We start from the raw sequence: 16,529 nt of genomic DNA, 5'->3' as shown, positions 1-16,529 counted from the left end.
TGTCTGTATATCTGTCTATGAATGAGAGAGCAAGAGTAGTGTAGTGTCTAAGGTGCTAACTAGGAGAAGGATTCTAGTTCTCCCTTAGGCATGGAAGTTGGCTGGGTGTTTTTGGGCCATTCATTCTCTCTCAGCCCTAGATTGGGAGTTCAAAAAACATCTATCTACCAACCCACACTGGACCAGCATGGTCCATATATAATATAACGTTTTTGATACTGGAAAGCCTCAATCTCAATAACATCAGATTGTCAAATCATACCTGGTTTGAAAATGCTCAGTCATGCTGAATAACAGTCTAATTTCCAGAGAGAAAAAAGTAATTGGATTGGAATAATTTATGTATGTATTTTATTTGCTTGCATTCCTCCTTTTCTAAAATTCATAGTGATATATGTACAAAATCTTTACTAATTTTGACATTTCCATTACCAAAATATATGTTATTTCATTATTAATTTATTTCAGCACTGCTAACATTAAAATGTCTACAAATAAAGTTGTGTTAGAAAATTTTGGGATGGTTTATCCCAACTCTTTAAAAAAATCCAAAAATATATTGAACATTCTATTCTCATTTTCATTCATATTTGTTCTAGTATGCAATATTGTATAGGTAACCTGACGATATCTAGGTTTTTATTAACTACAGATGCATAGTGGCAAAAGCATTTTATCATCCTACAGTGATATACTGATGCTACTTTATTTTGGGTATCTATATCACTAATCCTTTGGCTGTGAATATTTGCAAATGTTTTCACATTATATATATATATATATATATATATATATATATATATATACGTACGTATGTTTAAAAATGACTTTTTTCATTTGGTAACTTAGCCTAAAGTATTAAATTTTCTCATGAAAGGATTCTGCTGAAATTTCTTGCTATTGCTGAAGTCAATTTAATTGAAAATCACTGGTGTTAAAGGTGCAATATTTAGGATATTGTGGTTCTTCCTCAATTTTTTTTTATCCCACCTTTATTATTTTTATAAATAACTCAAGGTGGTGAACATACTTAATACTCCTTTCTCCTCCTATTTTCCCTTCAACAACAACCCTGTGAGGTATGCAATTTTAATCTGTTTTGTAATTATTGAGTAGCACTCTATGTGGTTTTCAATAAAATGAGACAAATGCTGGAAATACTTCTAAAGTAAACCAAAAAAAACCCTATCTACTTTCATAAAACTCTTTTTATTCAAAGAACTGCCAAGTTTTAATTTCTGAGAATGTTGCATTGCTAGAAAATGGGCTGTGGGGTCGATATAGTAATAAAAGCAAAATTCAGAAACCATGATTTGTATTGATGGATTGTACATCTGTGAGGAAACTTCATTATCACAAAGCACACTGAGACTTATTTTCATGAATTTAGTAAATGGTATTTCTCAATTATGCCATTGCTACTTTCCTAGAAGCATCACAGAGAAGTATAAGAAAATGCTTAAAACTAAAATGAAGTCAGCAGTATTAATATGAGGATGTTGCTAGAAGAAATGACAAAAGATTGCCTTTTCCATATGCTTAAAGTTGCCCTTATCATGCAGAATTTCTGTGATAGCTAAAGACATGTTTGATGAAAAGTTGTGTAATGATGTGCGCATCTTAAATCTCTCCTATCACCTATCGATTGTTTGGGTGGCTGACTTAGGAAAATCTCTAAATCTGGGGTGTTGGGTATTAATTACTGTCACCAGTCCTCCTCTACTGAAGGGCCAGCATACTAAGACCATCAGCATATTTATTTATGTATTCATTCATTCAGTCAGTCATTCATTCATTATTTGGAGGCCACCCAACTCCTGAAAAAAAGCAATTCTCCAACAATAAATACTAGGCACAATCATGATATTACATTTATTTATAGTCAGAGGTCAAAAACCATGCTAAAAAAACTTTTATTCAAACCAAGAACCTTAAATAAAAGAAAGCAAGGCATAAAATAATTGGTAAAACACATAGCAGTCAGTACCTAACCCAGAGATCAAATGTAACTTGCAAGTTGACCATTCCAAAATTAGATCCATATACTCACCATAATTGCTACTAAACAAAACAACTCTCCTGCTTATTTCTGTAGGCAGATCTGATGGCAGAAAAAGCAGATTTTCCTCATTTGTTTGGTCCAGGTGATTAACGAGAGCATTGTTAAATAAGAGGTTAGGTTAGACATGGGACATCACAACAAAGCATGAGAAATTGATTCCTTCAAACTTTCTGAACGGGCAGAGGTGGCCTTGTAAAGGGATATGAGTATAGTTCCTGTGTTGAATTATAGATGGCAAAAAGTTAAATTTAGCCAATGGAAATGTTCTTGTAAGTGGAGCAAAATGTTGGGAAAATAATTGGTTTGGCTAAAGGGATTTCTGCATAGACCTCTCTTATGGGAATAAACTCAGTCTTTCTGTAAATTGGAATTAAGAACATGATGCTTTATTTCTAAGGTTGCTTTATCATCCCCTTGTTGGAGCAAGAATTAGGGAGGCCTGAGATCCTTTGGTGCTAATTAGTTTTAATCAGTACTTAAATTAGTACTTCAGCTAGCTGTTTCTCATGAGAACTTTTATAGACAGAAGATTAGAATCTAGGCACAAGAGAACATTTGGAGAACACGGCCTTGGACCATAGAGCATAGCTCTTATAAATTGAGCTCTTACATTTGTATACACACAGAGCTTCATGTCCTTGAGCAAAAAACTCAGCACCTTAATCAGTTTTACAATGGCAGGAACTACATTACTTTGCTGCCATTGTAATCTTTAGGGCTAGGACAGTGATGTCTATAGTTTCTTTCATGTTTTTTTGCCTTTAATTAAACAGAACAAAGGAAAAATTAAGAAAAAGAAAAAAAGAAAAAAGATATATGGGCTTCTCACATATGCATCTATGTATATAAGGTTTTACATAAGGGTTTCAATAAAGGATTGCATATATAAGTTTGGTCTAATGGTTAAGGCACCAGTTTAGAAACTAGGAGACCCTGAGTTCTAATCCTACCTTAGACACAAAACTAACTAGGTGACTTTGGGCCACCCAGTCTGTCTCAGTCTTAGGAAGGAGGCAATGGCAAACTATTTCTGAAAAACCTTGCCAAGAAAACTTCAAGGACTAGTCCAGGCATTCTCCAGGAGTCAAGATTGACTTGAAGGCATAAAAAAGTTGTTATAATTTTCCATACCTAATCTATTTCTGTAAACATTTTGTTCATAAATTGTAAGTAACATCTTCAGGCCTCTGAGGAACTGGCAACATACATTTATCTTTCTACTCTTATCTCTTATTAGTAAGAAGGACACCTAGAATTCATTTCTGCTGTCCCGCCATCAATTTCTGTGTATTAGGTTATATAGTTCAGAAGAATATGACTGTCTGAAAATAGTAATCCCTGTCTCAGAATCAACTTTATTTATGTAATTACTTCTTTCCAAAACATAACAACTTTAGGACATTACAATAATAATTACAACACATATTTTATCAAAGCTGTAGGTGACTTCAAGGTAACTCCTAAATATTTGTTGTTTCATATGGTTATGGTTTATATTCCAGTTATAATTAATGTTCTTTTTAGTAATCCCAGTGACTTTTGTTTTGGCATTAATGAAACCCAATTTTTCTTTTGTACAATATGCTGCTAGTGCTTGCAGACTCCTCCTTAGGACCACCCAAGTAAAGGATAACATAACTAAGTCATTGGCACGTAGAAGAATAGCTGTAGATAAGTTTACCAGCAACTGAGGATGACATTTATTTTGGGGGGAGAACTTGAGTAGTACAATGAATATAAAAGTTAAAGAAAAGGCAAATACTGTATGACACTTTTTTGAGTGTGTATTTCAGATATTCTGAAACTGGCACATTTAACCTGCATAATGGTATTTTTATATAATTAATTATTATTCAGACTAATTGACAATCTGTATTAGATGATACTAATTTTGCTCATATCCTCTTCCTTCAGATCAATGAAAGACTATGCACTGATCAAATATTGACAGCCCAGCTGGCTTACTTCAGCCAGCACATTACCTTGGGTCAATAAATTAACAAAATTCCCATATATATACTGGGCAAATATAACTTAGTAATAATGCCCAGGAGACTGACTGGCCACATAGCATAACTAAAAAAAAAAAAGTAGAAGTGGAGGAAGAGAAATAAAAAAGTTTCTTGAAGTGTGGATGACAAAATACAGACGAGCAATCAGATGGCTAAATTCTTCATTCTTAGCTGTAGTGGAGACTTTGGCATACAAAAGATAAGAATAATTAAAATAACTATATAAGTACAAAGAATAAATAGATAATCCCATTGCCATGTGAATATCTCTTTTCAGAAAATGGTAAGCTTGGGAGGACCTGAATAGGCATATACAGTGTGTGTGTGTGTGTGTGTGTGTGTGTGTGTGTGAGAGAGAGAGAGAGAGAGAGAGAGAGAGAGAGAATTTGATTTTATTTAAGCAAGGAAAGGCTCAAGATCTAGAAAAAAATAATACTTTAGACAGAAAATAAAGGTTGCTCTGACTCATAACTACAAAACAATCATTCTTCCATGGTCATTTTGAAAGGATTATGAAACAGCAGATTTCACCAAATGGCACATACTTTCTTTTTCTTTTTTTCTTTTTCTTTTTCTTTTTCTTTTTGTAGTAAACAACAAAATGCTTACAATAATAAACATCCCGGTGATATCTGTAGGATAGGATCCTGCTTTTGTACCACGTATAAAGAAAATTAAATATCCAGCATTTTTTCAACTGCTGCTTTATTTTGTGTATTAATGTCAGTTGGTAACATTTTTTTTATAATTGTATTCAGAAAACTGCCAGTATTATCTTTTAAACATAAGAATGTTATAAATATCTAGCGTTTTTCAAGCAAAAAGTTATAAGCTGCTTGCACAATGGCCATGTATTTTTTCTGGATCTTTTCTTGTTTGTTATTCCTTATAGGTGAAATCTGTGCTTTTAAAATCCATGGACAGGAAATGCCCTTTGAAGCTGTAGTCCTAAACAAGACATCTGGAGAAGGTCAGCTTCGAGCAAGAACTCCAGTTGACTGTGAATTGCAGAAGGAGTACACATTTATCATCCAGGCATATGACTGTGGCATAGGGCCTAGTGGAACAAACTGGAAGAAATCTCACAAGTGAGTGACAAACAGGAGTGTGGGCTGTGGGAAGTATATTTACAATTCAGACTGAAAAGCTCCTTCTAATGTTCTATTCACCAGTGTTGCTAGAGGAAATGAAAAAAAAATTCTTTAACCTAGGGTTGTATGTTAAGTTCTTTTTCTTGCTCTCTGACCAACACAAATTGGTATCTTTAATAGTACATTTAGTTGGAGTAGCAAAGATCTTAAACAGACTCACGTCTCCTGTTGTAATATCTATATACTTTCTTTTGCCCCATTAGTAAATGATCCATTGCTTTTTGAAATTTAAAAATTTATTACTTTGTTTTATGTCAAAGAATATTTTGATTTTCCTTCATTCTTCGTGTAATTTGTAATGTAGATCATAAAATAAGCTGATTTTCTACTATTGGTACTTGATTATTAGTAATTTTTAATCTTATTCTAAATGAAAAAAAAACAAATACTATGTTCTTGATTGAACAATATGAACAGTGAAAGCGTTGGTTATATTCATTATATATGGCAATCACAGAATAAGTAATATTGCAATCCTTAACACCTAAATAAAATCAAATAAAATAATACCGAAGTGCAGTGAGAAGTGGAATTAATCCAAGAATTACTTTGAACAAGTAGTTCATTAAAATACATATTTTAACTCTATTGACTATTGGCAGGTCTTTAAACTTTAGATTTTCTACCCATCTTTCTTTCATATAGATATTGTATTATTTTTAGCATCAATTGTTTATAAAATTTAAGCGTAAAAAAGGCAACTATCCATGCTATAGTGAATTTAGAAAATAAGTCGAAATTGGGAATAAGTCTTTTTTTTTTTTTTTTAGAGCTGTGGTCCATATCCAAGTAAAAGACGCTAATGAGTTTGCACCTGCTTTTAAAGAAGCATCTTATAAAGCTACTGTGACAGAAGGAAAGATCTATGACAGTGTGTTACAGGTAGAAGCCATGGATGAAGATTGTTCTCCTCAATACAGCCAAATATGCAATTATGAAATTGTCACAACTGATGTTCCATTTGCCATTGACAGGAATGGTGAGTGCTTGATATTCTACACATAATACATTGTTTTGGACTACATCTTGATAGATATCTTTCTAGAAAGTATTTATTTTTCTGTCAAAGTTGGAGTTATGGTAGCTGCTAATTTTCCAATCTTATCCTGAAAAAAAAAATGGCTTCAGTTGACTCTTTTCAGCCATAGTTGTCAGCCACTTGCAATCCACTCAGGACAGCCCTGCTTAGAATTGGTAGAACACTCTTAGGATTGTGCTATTCATTCTAAATATCTCCTGAATGTTTCCTTAGTATTCAGAACTATTTTTTTTTTAAAAATCATTTAGAGGATTCAGTGAGAATCACTTGTTAGAGAAAATTAACTTCTAGGTAGGGAGGCAGCAATCTTTTCAGGCACCAAACTCCATTTAATGAAACAGGACAAAAACTTTTTGAAAAAAAATTTAAATGGCTAAAATCTTACAAGGTTCTGTTCTCAACATATTTATCCAAAACATTTCAGCATTCTGATGTCTCATTATTGTGTATTACTGATAAAAGAATAACAACATATTATAAGATTCCAATCATTTTCGATGTTTTGATTTAAAAAAAAATAAAGTTGAGATTCTGTAAAACCTCAGCTAGGAGGTATCTTGAGGGCTTTCTAGTTTACAGATGCTACATTGCTAGTTTTCCTGATCTTAGTTACTGTGTAACTGAAGTCACTTATTAGTTTGTTTATTTTTTTCAGGGAGTTCATAGTTTTGGGGAGGTAAATGTTCAGTAATTGTTTATTTGTTAAAAGAAATCCAGATGTCTTTTCCCAAGGTTGCATTTGAACCTTTTCTTATTATTAAAATATGATTAGATACATTGGAATCCAAAATTGTGTGTTTAAATTATTATGCCTTGAGTGGACAAATTTATCATTCTTGCTAAAACTCACATTCAGGTTTATAAAAAATGTTAAATTATTTCCAGTGTGCTTCTTAGGAAATTTTGACATTTTGATATCTAAAAAAGGAGGAAAGAAATGTTCCCTCATCCCTAGTTGACTTTAGGCAGTATAGTAATAGAGTCTTGATACATGCTAAACCATGTTTAGCCATATTGTATTGAAGACATTATAATGATTTATAAGCACCAGTGACTGGATTCATCATGCACTGAATTATGTTTGAATTAGTCTTGAGATTACTTCGTGGACAGGATTTATGATACTTGGTAAGGATAATACAAACACTATGTACCGTACATATTTATTTACTAAAAAGTATATGCTGCTCCAATCTTCCCTGCATTTCCAGTACTTTAGTATTATTTTGTGATCATTCATTCTCAAAAACATTTTAAGAACAAAATAATAACACTAACAGCCATCTTTCTCTGTAGTTTGTGTCACATTATAATGCAGTTAATTTTCAAAAGAAAATGTAAATAATCACATTTACTAAACTACTAAATATACATGAGCATGAAGTAATCAACTAATATTTAGGTCAACTTCACTGGAGAAACCTCTAGATGCTGCAAGAAATGTAATCTAAATATTGCATTTTACCTAAATAATAAGTTAGTTCAAATTAAAACTTCAACTTTACTTTCAACTCATCAAGATGACCACAGTTTATATCCCTTTTGAAAGGAAAGGCAATAACATATATTTTCCACTAGAGTAAGTTCATATTTCTCTCATCTCAGTAGTGAGCATTTTTATTTCCGAAGTTCCATCAGTGAGTTGCCAAAATTATAAACGGAAAATGTGTGTAGAGCTTTTGTTTTCTCTTAGCAGCCATTTTATGTTGCACTGCTTTAGAGGAAGCAATTCCCCATTTGACACTGACCTGTACCTCAATCTGAACTGCTTTTTCACAGTGCCGAGCTGAGAGTCAGACGATAGTATATCAGTTAGGATTGGTGAAATTCAGATGGCAGTTAGAGAATCCCTATTCAGTGACATTAAAATAATATCACAGAAATAATGCAGCTATGTAAAGACATCTTGAGGTCTTACACAAGTGTGTAACCTGCCCTATTTATATGCTGATGTCATAAGGCAGTTATAATGTAGGTGTTATCATTTGCCCCGCTAGATGTTCTATAGGTGCTCATATGGGCCCTGCTCTCCTTTCAGTAGCTTGATTGAAAGGCAGATACTTCGCATATTCTATGAAAGAAGGCATCCAGTACAATTTAAATAATGTAATAAAGAGCTATTGGCTTAGTTGTTCTTTATTGGAAAGTGTTTTAAAACAAAGGCGCATATACAATAACCTCTAGATCATCTATAGGTCTGTAGTTTTTAATTTTCAAGCTTGCTATTTTGAGCACTGCAAATCTTTTATCCTGTTATCATGCTTGCTCAGAATGAATTCTGCTCCATGTTTAGAAAATATTTTTTCCATTTTCTTGATATAAATCCTCAGTGTGTTAAATCTAGGGGCTAATGAACTGTTGGGGCAAAAGACCTTAACGACACATACCCTGACCAATTTTGCATCATAAAGGATGAGGGATAATATTTTATTTATATTTATATTTATATTTCAAATTTGTCACCACCCATCTCAGTCAGAGCGACTATGGGCGGTTTATAGTAAAAAGAATAAACATTAATTAAAATAGAATAAATATTAATTAAAATACACTACAACAAGATTCCTATATAAATAATAAATATCTTCCAAGAAACTGATGTTAACTAGACTTAGGGTACGTCTTCAATGACTGAATAGGCCAGTACCTCTGTATGGAACAGTCTCTTGCTGCATTTTCATTAGCTTTGATTAATGTTATTTATGGGCAATGAGATCATGAATACAGAACACTGCCCAACATTTAAAAGAAAAGAATAGTCCTTTCTGGTTTGTAGTTCCCACACTTATATCTGAACCCCATGAAGCTAGAGATCTCAATGGAAATATTCATTTCCTTTCTTTGTAGACATTTTGTGGCTGTAGCGATCTCCCATGAATGATTAAAAGGCTTTCTAGAACCCCATCTTATGAAGCGTATATGTATCAGTTGCAACTTTTTATTTAGCTTTAGAGGATATTAAGATTTATGTTATCATCAGGAGTTTATTCATTAAAAGCACTGTGTAACTTGGGACTTGGTTATAATGTAGGCCAACTGTACAGAGATTTCTTTTAATGGTTAGAGTGACTGCTAGACCTTGGAGAGTGAAATAGGTTGTTAGCTATTTAGCTGTCACTAGAACGAACTAGTTTCAGATATTGTTCTCTTGGAGGCTATTTTCAAGCTGGCTGGAGTCAGTGGAAAGTTGATGGAATGAGGTTTGGAATTAGACCTTATAGACTAAGTTTGAAATTAAGTACATAACTAGGGACTTATTACAGAGGGTGCATGGAATATATCATTATTATGGACTATGACCATCATTTATATATGAACATATGACAATACCTTTGCTGTAAAACTAATTCTTCACTTGAAAAAGGTAGTTCTGAAATCAGAGAACTCTGATTTCAAATATTAAACAAGTCTGTGAAGACCTATCTTTTTTTCTTCTATTAAAAAACTGTTTTCAATCAATTAATATTGTAGTCCTAAAATGGGAACGGATTAAAAGGATGAATTCAAAAGCCTGTAAAATAAAAATAACTTCATTTGTATTATATATTTATGTAAACAGATTATATTAATTTGTTGGTATAGCAATAATAATATTACAATTGTATAAAAGTGTTAATATGTTTTTTTGCCATTGTGGACTTGGACTTGTCTAAGCAGTCTCCAGAGTCAATACTGACCTGAAGCGCGCGCGCACACACACACACACTCAGAGAGAGAATAAGAGATAGGAGTTACAAAACTGATTGTATTAATCCTTGATTACTTCTATAAGTCCCTGGATTTTCCCTAGTCCATAGCCATGTTAGAAACAAGTGAAGTGTTAGGCTGTGTTCTAACCTGATAGAAATGGAATCTTTGGCAGCTATTGAAATAGAAGCACTTCAAGAGTTAATCCAGGAATGTTGTTGTTCTGAAATAGTACTGAACTACTGGAGAAAATTAGTAGAATAATGTTAAGTCTTCAGTGTTTGAGTACTTCTATTTACTTGTGTGCCATTTGATTTAGGGCTAGCAATATTCATAACCACCTCAGGCTGTCAGGGATCTATGACTCATGAGGGACAGCTTACATGTAACAACAGAGAGTTATAGTAGGGAGTGATACATCTCACTTTATCTGATACAAAACTGACATAGTTACACACAGTATATTCCAAAATCCATTCTGTTACTAGGGATTCATTTTGCTGTCCACCAACTTTCTTCAAAATGGAATTAATAGTTCTTCTCATTACTAAACAAAGCTTTTCACTGATAAAAATTTCCCTGAAACTACCAGAAAGCATGCAATCATAAAATAGGTTGCAGGAACAGTAAACTGAAGTCACAACATACGCAGGTTATAACATCCTTCAGTGTAGCTTTTTCCCCCCTCCTGATGTTAAAGAGAACATTTCAGAAGAAAAAAAGACAAGTACAGTGGAACCTCGGTTTACGAACTTAATTCGTTCCGTGACTCTGGCCGCAACCCGAATTGGTCGCAACCTGAAGCAAATTTCCCCATAAGGTTCAATGTAATTACTGTTAATCCGTTCTGGCGTGGAGGACAGGGAGGCGGTTATTGCTTGGAGGGAGAGTCCCCCTCCCTACGACCATGTGTCAGGGGCGGAAAATGGCCATGGACCACATGTCAGGGGCGGAAAAATGGCCGCGGACCACGTGTCAGGGGCGGAAAAATGGCCGCGGACCATGTGTCAGGGGTGGAAAATGGCCGCAGACCACGTGTCGGGTGGAAAAATGGCCGCGGACCGTGTTACGGGAGGGAAAATGGCCGCGTATCCTGCTCGTACCCCGAGGCGGAGTTCGCAAGCTGAAGCAAAATTTTGCGGCCGGAGCTGGTCGTAACCCGAAAAGTTCATTAACAGAAGCGTTCGTAACCCAAGGTTCCACTGTATTAGAATATGATGAAGATGGAGTCAACCTGGCAATTTCCTTAGGATGTTTGGTAGTTTTTAACATGTGCCAATAGGTCTGTGCAACATTTTTAGTTGTTGACATTCACATCCATGCCGCTGTAGACAATATGATTAACAGCAGGCTTGAAAACTTGTGAGTCACAAAATGCAGATCAGCAGACATTTATATCACCCCATTAATGCCTTCCTTTAGATCCAGAGTTGCCCTGTGCAAGGAAAACAGTATTTCCATTGGATGTACCTGTTTTACTCTCCAGCTCAGAGTCCTTGTTGCAGCTTACAGTGTTATATTCACTATTGTTCTAATTCTCAGCAGATCTGCTGGGGATTGCATTAGACTCAAATTAGAGGAAATGACAGTGAAAAACAGGAGGTGAGAAACCATGTATATAATTATAATAAAAAACGTAATTTATGTTGCCTGCTGGGGATCACAAAAGGCAGCCAAAGGAGAGTTGCAGAGAATTCACAGATTTTTCTTTCCTTTTGGCACAGAGAGACTTTTTCCTAAAGATTTTTGAGAATCTTTTGGGCTACATTTATACTTGGGGGAGGGGGATGAAAAAATCTCTTCTTCCTTTATTTTGTACTCTTGTAAATATAACCAATTATACATACAGACATAAACACACATTAATTATGTAAGAAAAAAAAATTCAAATGGAGTTAAATGCTACATATTAACTAAATTACTACTTTGGCCCTAATTCTAAAACACCACTGTTAATGCCCAGTGCATTTCTTTTTTGGAAACTCTGCTAGCCTAGTGCCTTAAAAGTATATGGTATCTATAAGATATATTGCTACTTAAGTCAACTGGGGCAAAATGTATAAAACATCATCTTAACTGTTGTCAGTTTTATGTTGTTCATTAATTTCTTCATAGTATGACCAAAAGAAGCTGTATATAAATTTGTTTATTTCTTTTTATTATTTGAACTTGAGATTCAGGCTCTGTAAGTCTTTTAACTTGGTCAAGATCAATTTAAATCCCCAATACTTTGTGTCAAAGGGACTTATGCTTGACTATATAGTACACAGCAAAAATGAGGAATGTAAGAAGAAAGTTCATCCAGGAAATTGGGTAAATAAAGTATTTGTTAACAAAAGCCATTTAGGAAACCTTCAGATAAATTATTTTGTGTTATTTATCTTATGAAACAATAAATATTAAAAAAAAAAAGTTCAGAACCCTGCTTATATGTTATCAGATGTAGGCTCTGGTAAGTTGTTTCTGCAGATCTTGGAGAAAAACAATAGTAAAGATAACAAAAGCAGGAATATGTCCTTCCAGTGCTGCAGAATAATCCCTTTGGCCATCCTTGTGTATGAAAAGTCTGTATTTCTGGATGCCTTGGTAGATTCCAAATACAAAGAAGAATCTGTGCATCTCTGAAACACATAAGCAATCTAAAGTCATGGCTGGTGTGGGTCTTCCAGGCTGTGTGGCCGTGGTCTTGAAGTCCTGTTTCCTAACGTTTCGCCAGCACCTGTGACCGGCATCTTCAGAGTGCAGGAGCACAGACAGGAGCAGTTCTCTCTGTGCCCAGGGTGATGTGGCCCTTTAAGAAAAAACCCTGCCTAATCCCCAGGAAGATACACACAGGTTCTGACACCAAAACAAGCAGCCACTCAGTAACCCAACCCCCACACACACACACCCAATCCCCCCCCCCCAGATCCCTATAATACCCACAAAAGGGCCACATCACCCTGGGCACAGAGAGAACTGCTCCTGTCTGTGCTCCTGCACTCTGAAGATGCCGGTCACAGGTGCTTCAAGACCACGGCCACACAGCCCGGAAGACCCACACCAGCCATCGTATGCCGGCCGTGAAAGCCTTTGACAAATCTAAAGTCACATTAAGAATATTGTAGATTTTAGCCCCAAATGTGGAGATTACAGGATAAGTCCAGATCATATGAGTTATGGGAAGTGGCCACCTATCTCTCCTTACTTACATTTCCCACATAAGGGAAGCTTTTTTTCTGGACTAGGTATTATATATTGCCCTTGGCATTATTACAGGAAAGATATTCTAAAATCCTTTATGAGAAACATGTTTGCCCATGTGGAACTGAGGATACTGAAACAGACCAACATGTGATATTTTACTGTAGCATTTGCAGGGACATTGGTAATGCTTATCTTTTATCCCTGCTTCATCAGTACTCTGGAAGAAAAGACAATTTTTATATGAGCTTACTTCTTTCAGTATGTCTGTAGAAATCTCAATGGTAGAATCTAATCCAGGATTTGTTTATGTTAATCTTCAATCTACCTTGATACAGTTCTTGATCAGATCCCGTATATATACCATTTTCCAGACTGGCATTTTCCTATTGCTTTGGAGGTATAACTTATTGAAGATAGTAATTAGGCTAATATATATGATAGAAAGACCATGAAATTTCCATGAGCTAGAGGTATACAGCTGTTCGCACACAACAAAATATCTGACCAGCGTGAAATCTATTATATTTTGAGTCAGTGATCTGAAAAATTGAGAAAACTAATTTTTCCATTTTTATGTCATCAAAAAGTAAAACAATAAATTGAGAAATATCATGATAAACAATGTCTTCTTTCTTCTATCATTATTGCTGTTATTATTCTGTAAGTATATAGAAGCAAATAGAAATATCAGATGTTATTTGCTAATAAATGCTTAAGAAATATGCTGATATTATTCTGTTTGCAGCACTATATGCACTGGGGATGCTAGTCTGTAATGATGGATAGCCTGATCTCAGGCAGTGGGTGTTATTGATTTCAAGCCCTTAATTAGTGCAGTAATATAGACAAATTAATACATATAATATGAAATGTACAGTGTTTTAACCACATTAAGATTTAGCTTGAAAAACATTTGCTATTCAGCAAAAATTACCTGAATTAAAATGTTGGATTCATTCATTACTGAGCCTGTTTTAAAGTGTTAAGACTCTCCTTCTTGACTGAAGTTTCCAGTGCTCTCTGCCTCCCTTTCATGTTCTTGTGAGCAGTATTATATTTTGTTATCGGGCAAATTACCTTTCACATTTATGCTTTGGTGAAGTTGACGTTATTTCTGCAGAACATTATTTTTTATTCAGTAAGGCAAAATGGCATCATTTTTTAAGTATTGGTCAATTTTGCCATAGAGATGAACAAAAGCCAAAAATAAAACTTGCCAGTCATGCAGAAGGTGAGCGGACTGGAGAGGGAGCAACAAGAAGGAACTAGACCTCCAGTTTGCTATACTGTTGATAATTAGTCCAACCTTTGGCCACTTCCAATACATCATAAAAGGAATTCTTACCATGATAGAGTGCTCCTGGACACCAGAAATTATGGAAGAACAGAATTATTGATATTGTTATTATTATGGTTGGTGGCACAGTCAGCCAGATGTTTAGACTGGATTTGGCATTTTTATCCACTTATCAAGTCCTTCCCAAGGACCTGAGATAGGCAAATGTTGTTGTTTGATGGTATTAAAGATATCGTCACAGGATATAAGCTGTTCCAAGTAAAGCTGCCTTTTGCAAGTGACTGATGGTGAATTTGCCAGTGTTCAAGTGATGCTCCAGATGTTTTGGGATTGTACCCAAGGTGCCTATTACTATGGGTACTATCTTTGCTTTCTTTTGCCACAGTCTTTCTACTTCTATTTGCAGGTCTTTATATTTTGTTGTTGATGATGATGATGATGATGTTGTTATTTTACCTTTATTGGCCACCCAACTTCAGTGGACTTTATTATTAATAATTTAAATTTAAATAAATAAGTATACAGGATTCTTCCCAAGATTGGACTACCTCGATCTTGCAAAGTTAGTCTTATTGGAACAAATCTCAGGGGTCTCATGTAGCATCCACCAGTTTCTGAAGCAAGATGCCATTCCTAATAAGGAAGATATCATTGTCTTGTCACAATTAAAAAGCCCCTTGAAAAAAAAGTGGTATGCAAAACATATAAGGGAGAAAGTGCTTCTTTCTTGGCTACTACTTGGGTACATGAATTGCATGCAGAGTCTGAAAAAAACTGTGTCCCCCTTCTGGCATCTGCCATTCTGCTGATGGATGTATGCTAGTTAACCAATAAAACATGTTTCCAAGAAATTGTGCTGAACGTTTTGTCAAGATGGTACATGTTATGTTGAACTATCAAAGAGAGATTGTATCCTATATCTTTTCATCTTGCATTGGCCTAGGAGTGTGACCTTAATGCAGAGAATAGTATACATTTTCACCACTTGGGCTGCAGTCAGTCTGTTTCTGTCTCAAATTATACCTGTCACACTTTGCCATTTTCTGTCTGTCTGATGAACCTAATCTGGAGAGTCATGTCCTACCCTGTATAAGATGATAGTTTGATTGTCAAGTTCTGAAGAATTTTGAAGAAAAGAAAAAGTACAATTTAAGAAAAGGTTCCATGAAGGTCAGTCTTCTAGTTTTTTGGGCCCATTTCCTATTATATAGAGGTCCTTTTATATACCACTGGTAGTTGTTATAGGTTTTATTATAGTAAATTGCATAAGTCTAGTAAATTGGCAATGAAATAATAGCTATTTATTCTTCTGTGTTGTACCTACAGGGAATATCAGAAATACTGAAAAGCTCAGTTATGACAAAGAGCATCAGTATGAAATAATGGTAACAGCTTTTGACTGTGGGCAGAAACGTGCAACTGAAGATGTCCTGGTACGTGTTGAAGTTAAGCCTGTGTGTAAACCTGGATGGCAAGGTAATAATTGTATGTCATTATTAAGTGTTAGGGTTAATTTAATTATACATTTTGTACTGGAAATTCAGAAGTATCAAAAATGAAAATAAAAGCTTAACAATAGTTTAAACTTTTAAAAAGAGAATATATAATTTATCTGTTCCATACTGGTTATAATCTAATTTCATTTAAAAACTACAAAGTTGCCTAAATTAAACTATCAGTAAGAAACACCTGGCTCCCTTGTCTATGGACTTCATTACTGGTTTTCATCCAACATGAAGTAATTTACTAATTAGAGCAAATTTGTTGAAAGGATTACATGGATGTGTCTAGAAATAATCAGGAAGCTTTGACTTATAGGAAGCTTTTGCAGTAATTTACTAATTAGAGGTTAGTTAAAATCTGCAGTAATTTACTAATTAGAGGTTAGCATCCCAACTGCTTGCAGGTTTAGGGGAAAGAACTAGTGTACTGTGACTTACTAAATGCAAAGAGAGCATAATCAGCCAGTCTCAGAGAGTTTGTGTCTAACTCACCAGTACTGCTATCTCCATGTCTCAGTCCTACTCAAAGATATGTATGCTGGAAGTAAGACACAGGGCAAACAGACAGACAGAAAATACTGTAGTGGTACTTG

At 34.7% G+C, this 16,529-nt stretch overlaps 1 protein-coding gene across 1 annotated transcript in view; it reads left to right on the top strand.

Annotated features, from left to right (window-relative positions):
* Positions 1 to 16,529, top strand: part of CLSTN2 (calsyntenin 2) — a 203,704-nt gene that overhangs the window by 92,357 nt on the left and 94,818 nt on the right. The window contains exons 3-5 of the mRNA XM_007428023.2: positions 4,967 to 5,162; positions 5,996 to 6,204; positions 15,761 to 15,910. Of these exons, the coding sequence (XP_007428085.2) occupies positions 4,967 to 5,162; positions 5,996 to 6,204; positions 15,761 to 15,910 (555 nt within the window). The remainder of the gene's footprint in view (positions 1 to 4,966; positions 5,163 to 5,995; positions 6,205 to 15,760; positions 15,911 to 16,529) is intronic.

Source organism: Python bivittatus, unplaced genomic scaffold, assembly GCF_059951505.1.
Source record: "Python bivittatus isolate LINGU-HERP-01145 unplaced genomic scaffold, Pbiv_v1 ctg000980_np1212, whole genome shotgun sequence".
In the NCBI taxonomy this organism is placed as follows: Eukaryota; Metazoa; Chordata; class Lepidosauria; order Squamata; family Pythonidae; genus Python; species Python bivittatus.
The sequence above is the reverse complement of the archived record's forward strand: the minus strand, read 5'-3'. Positions and strand labels throughout refer to the sequence as shown.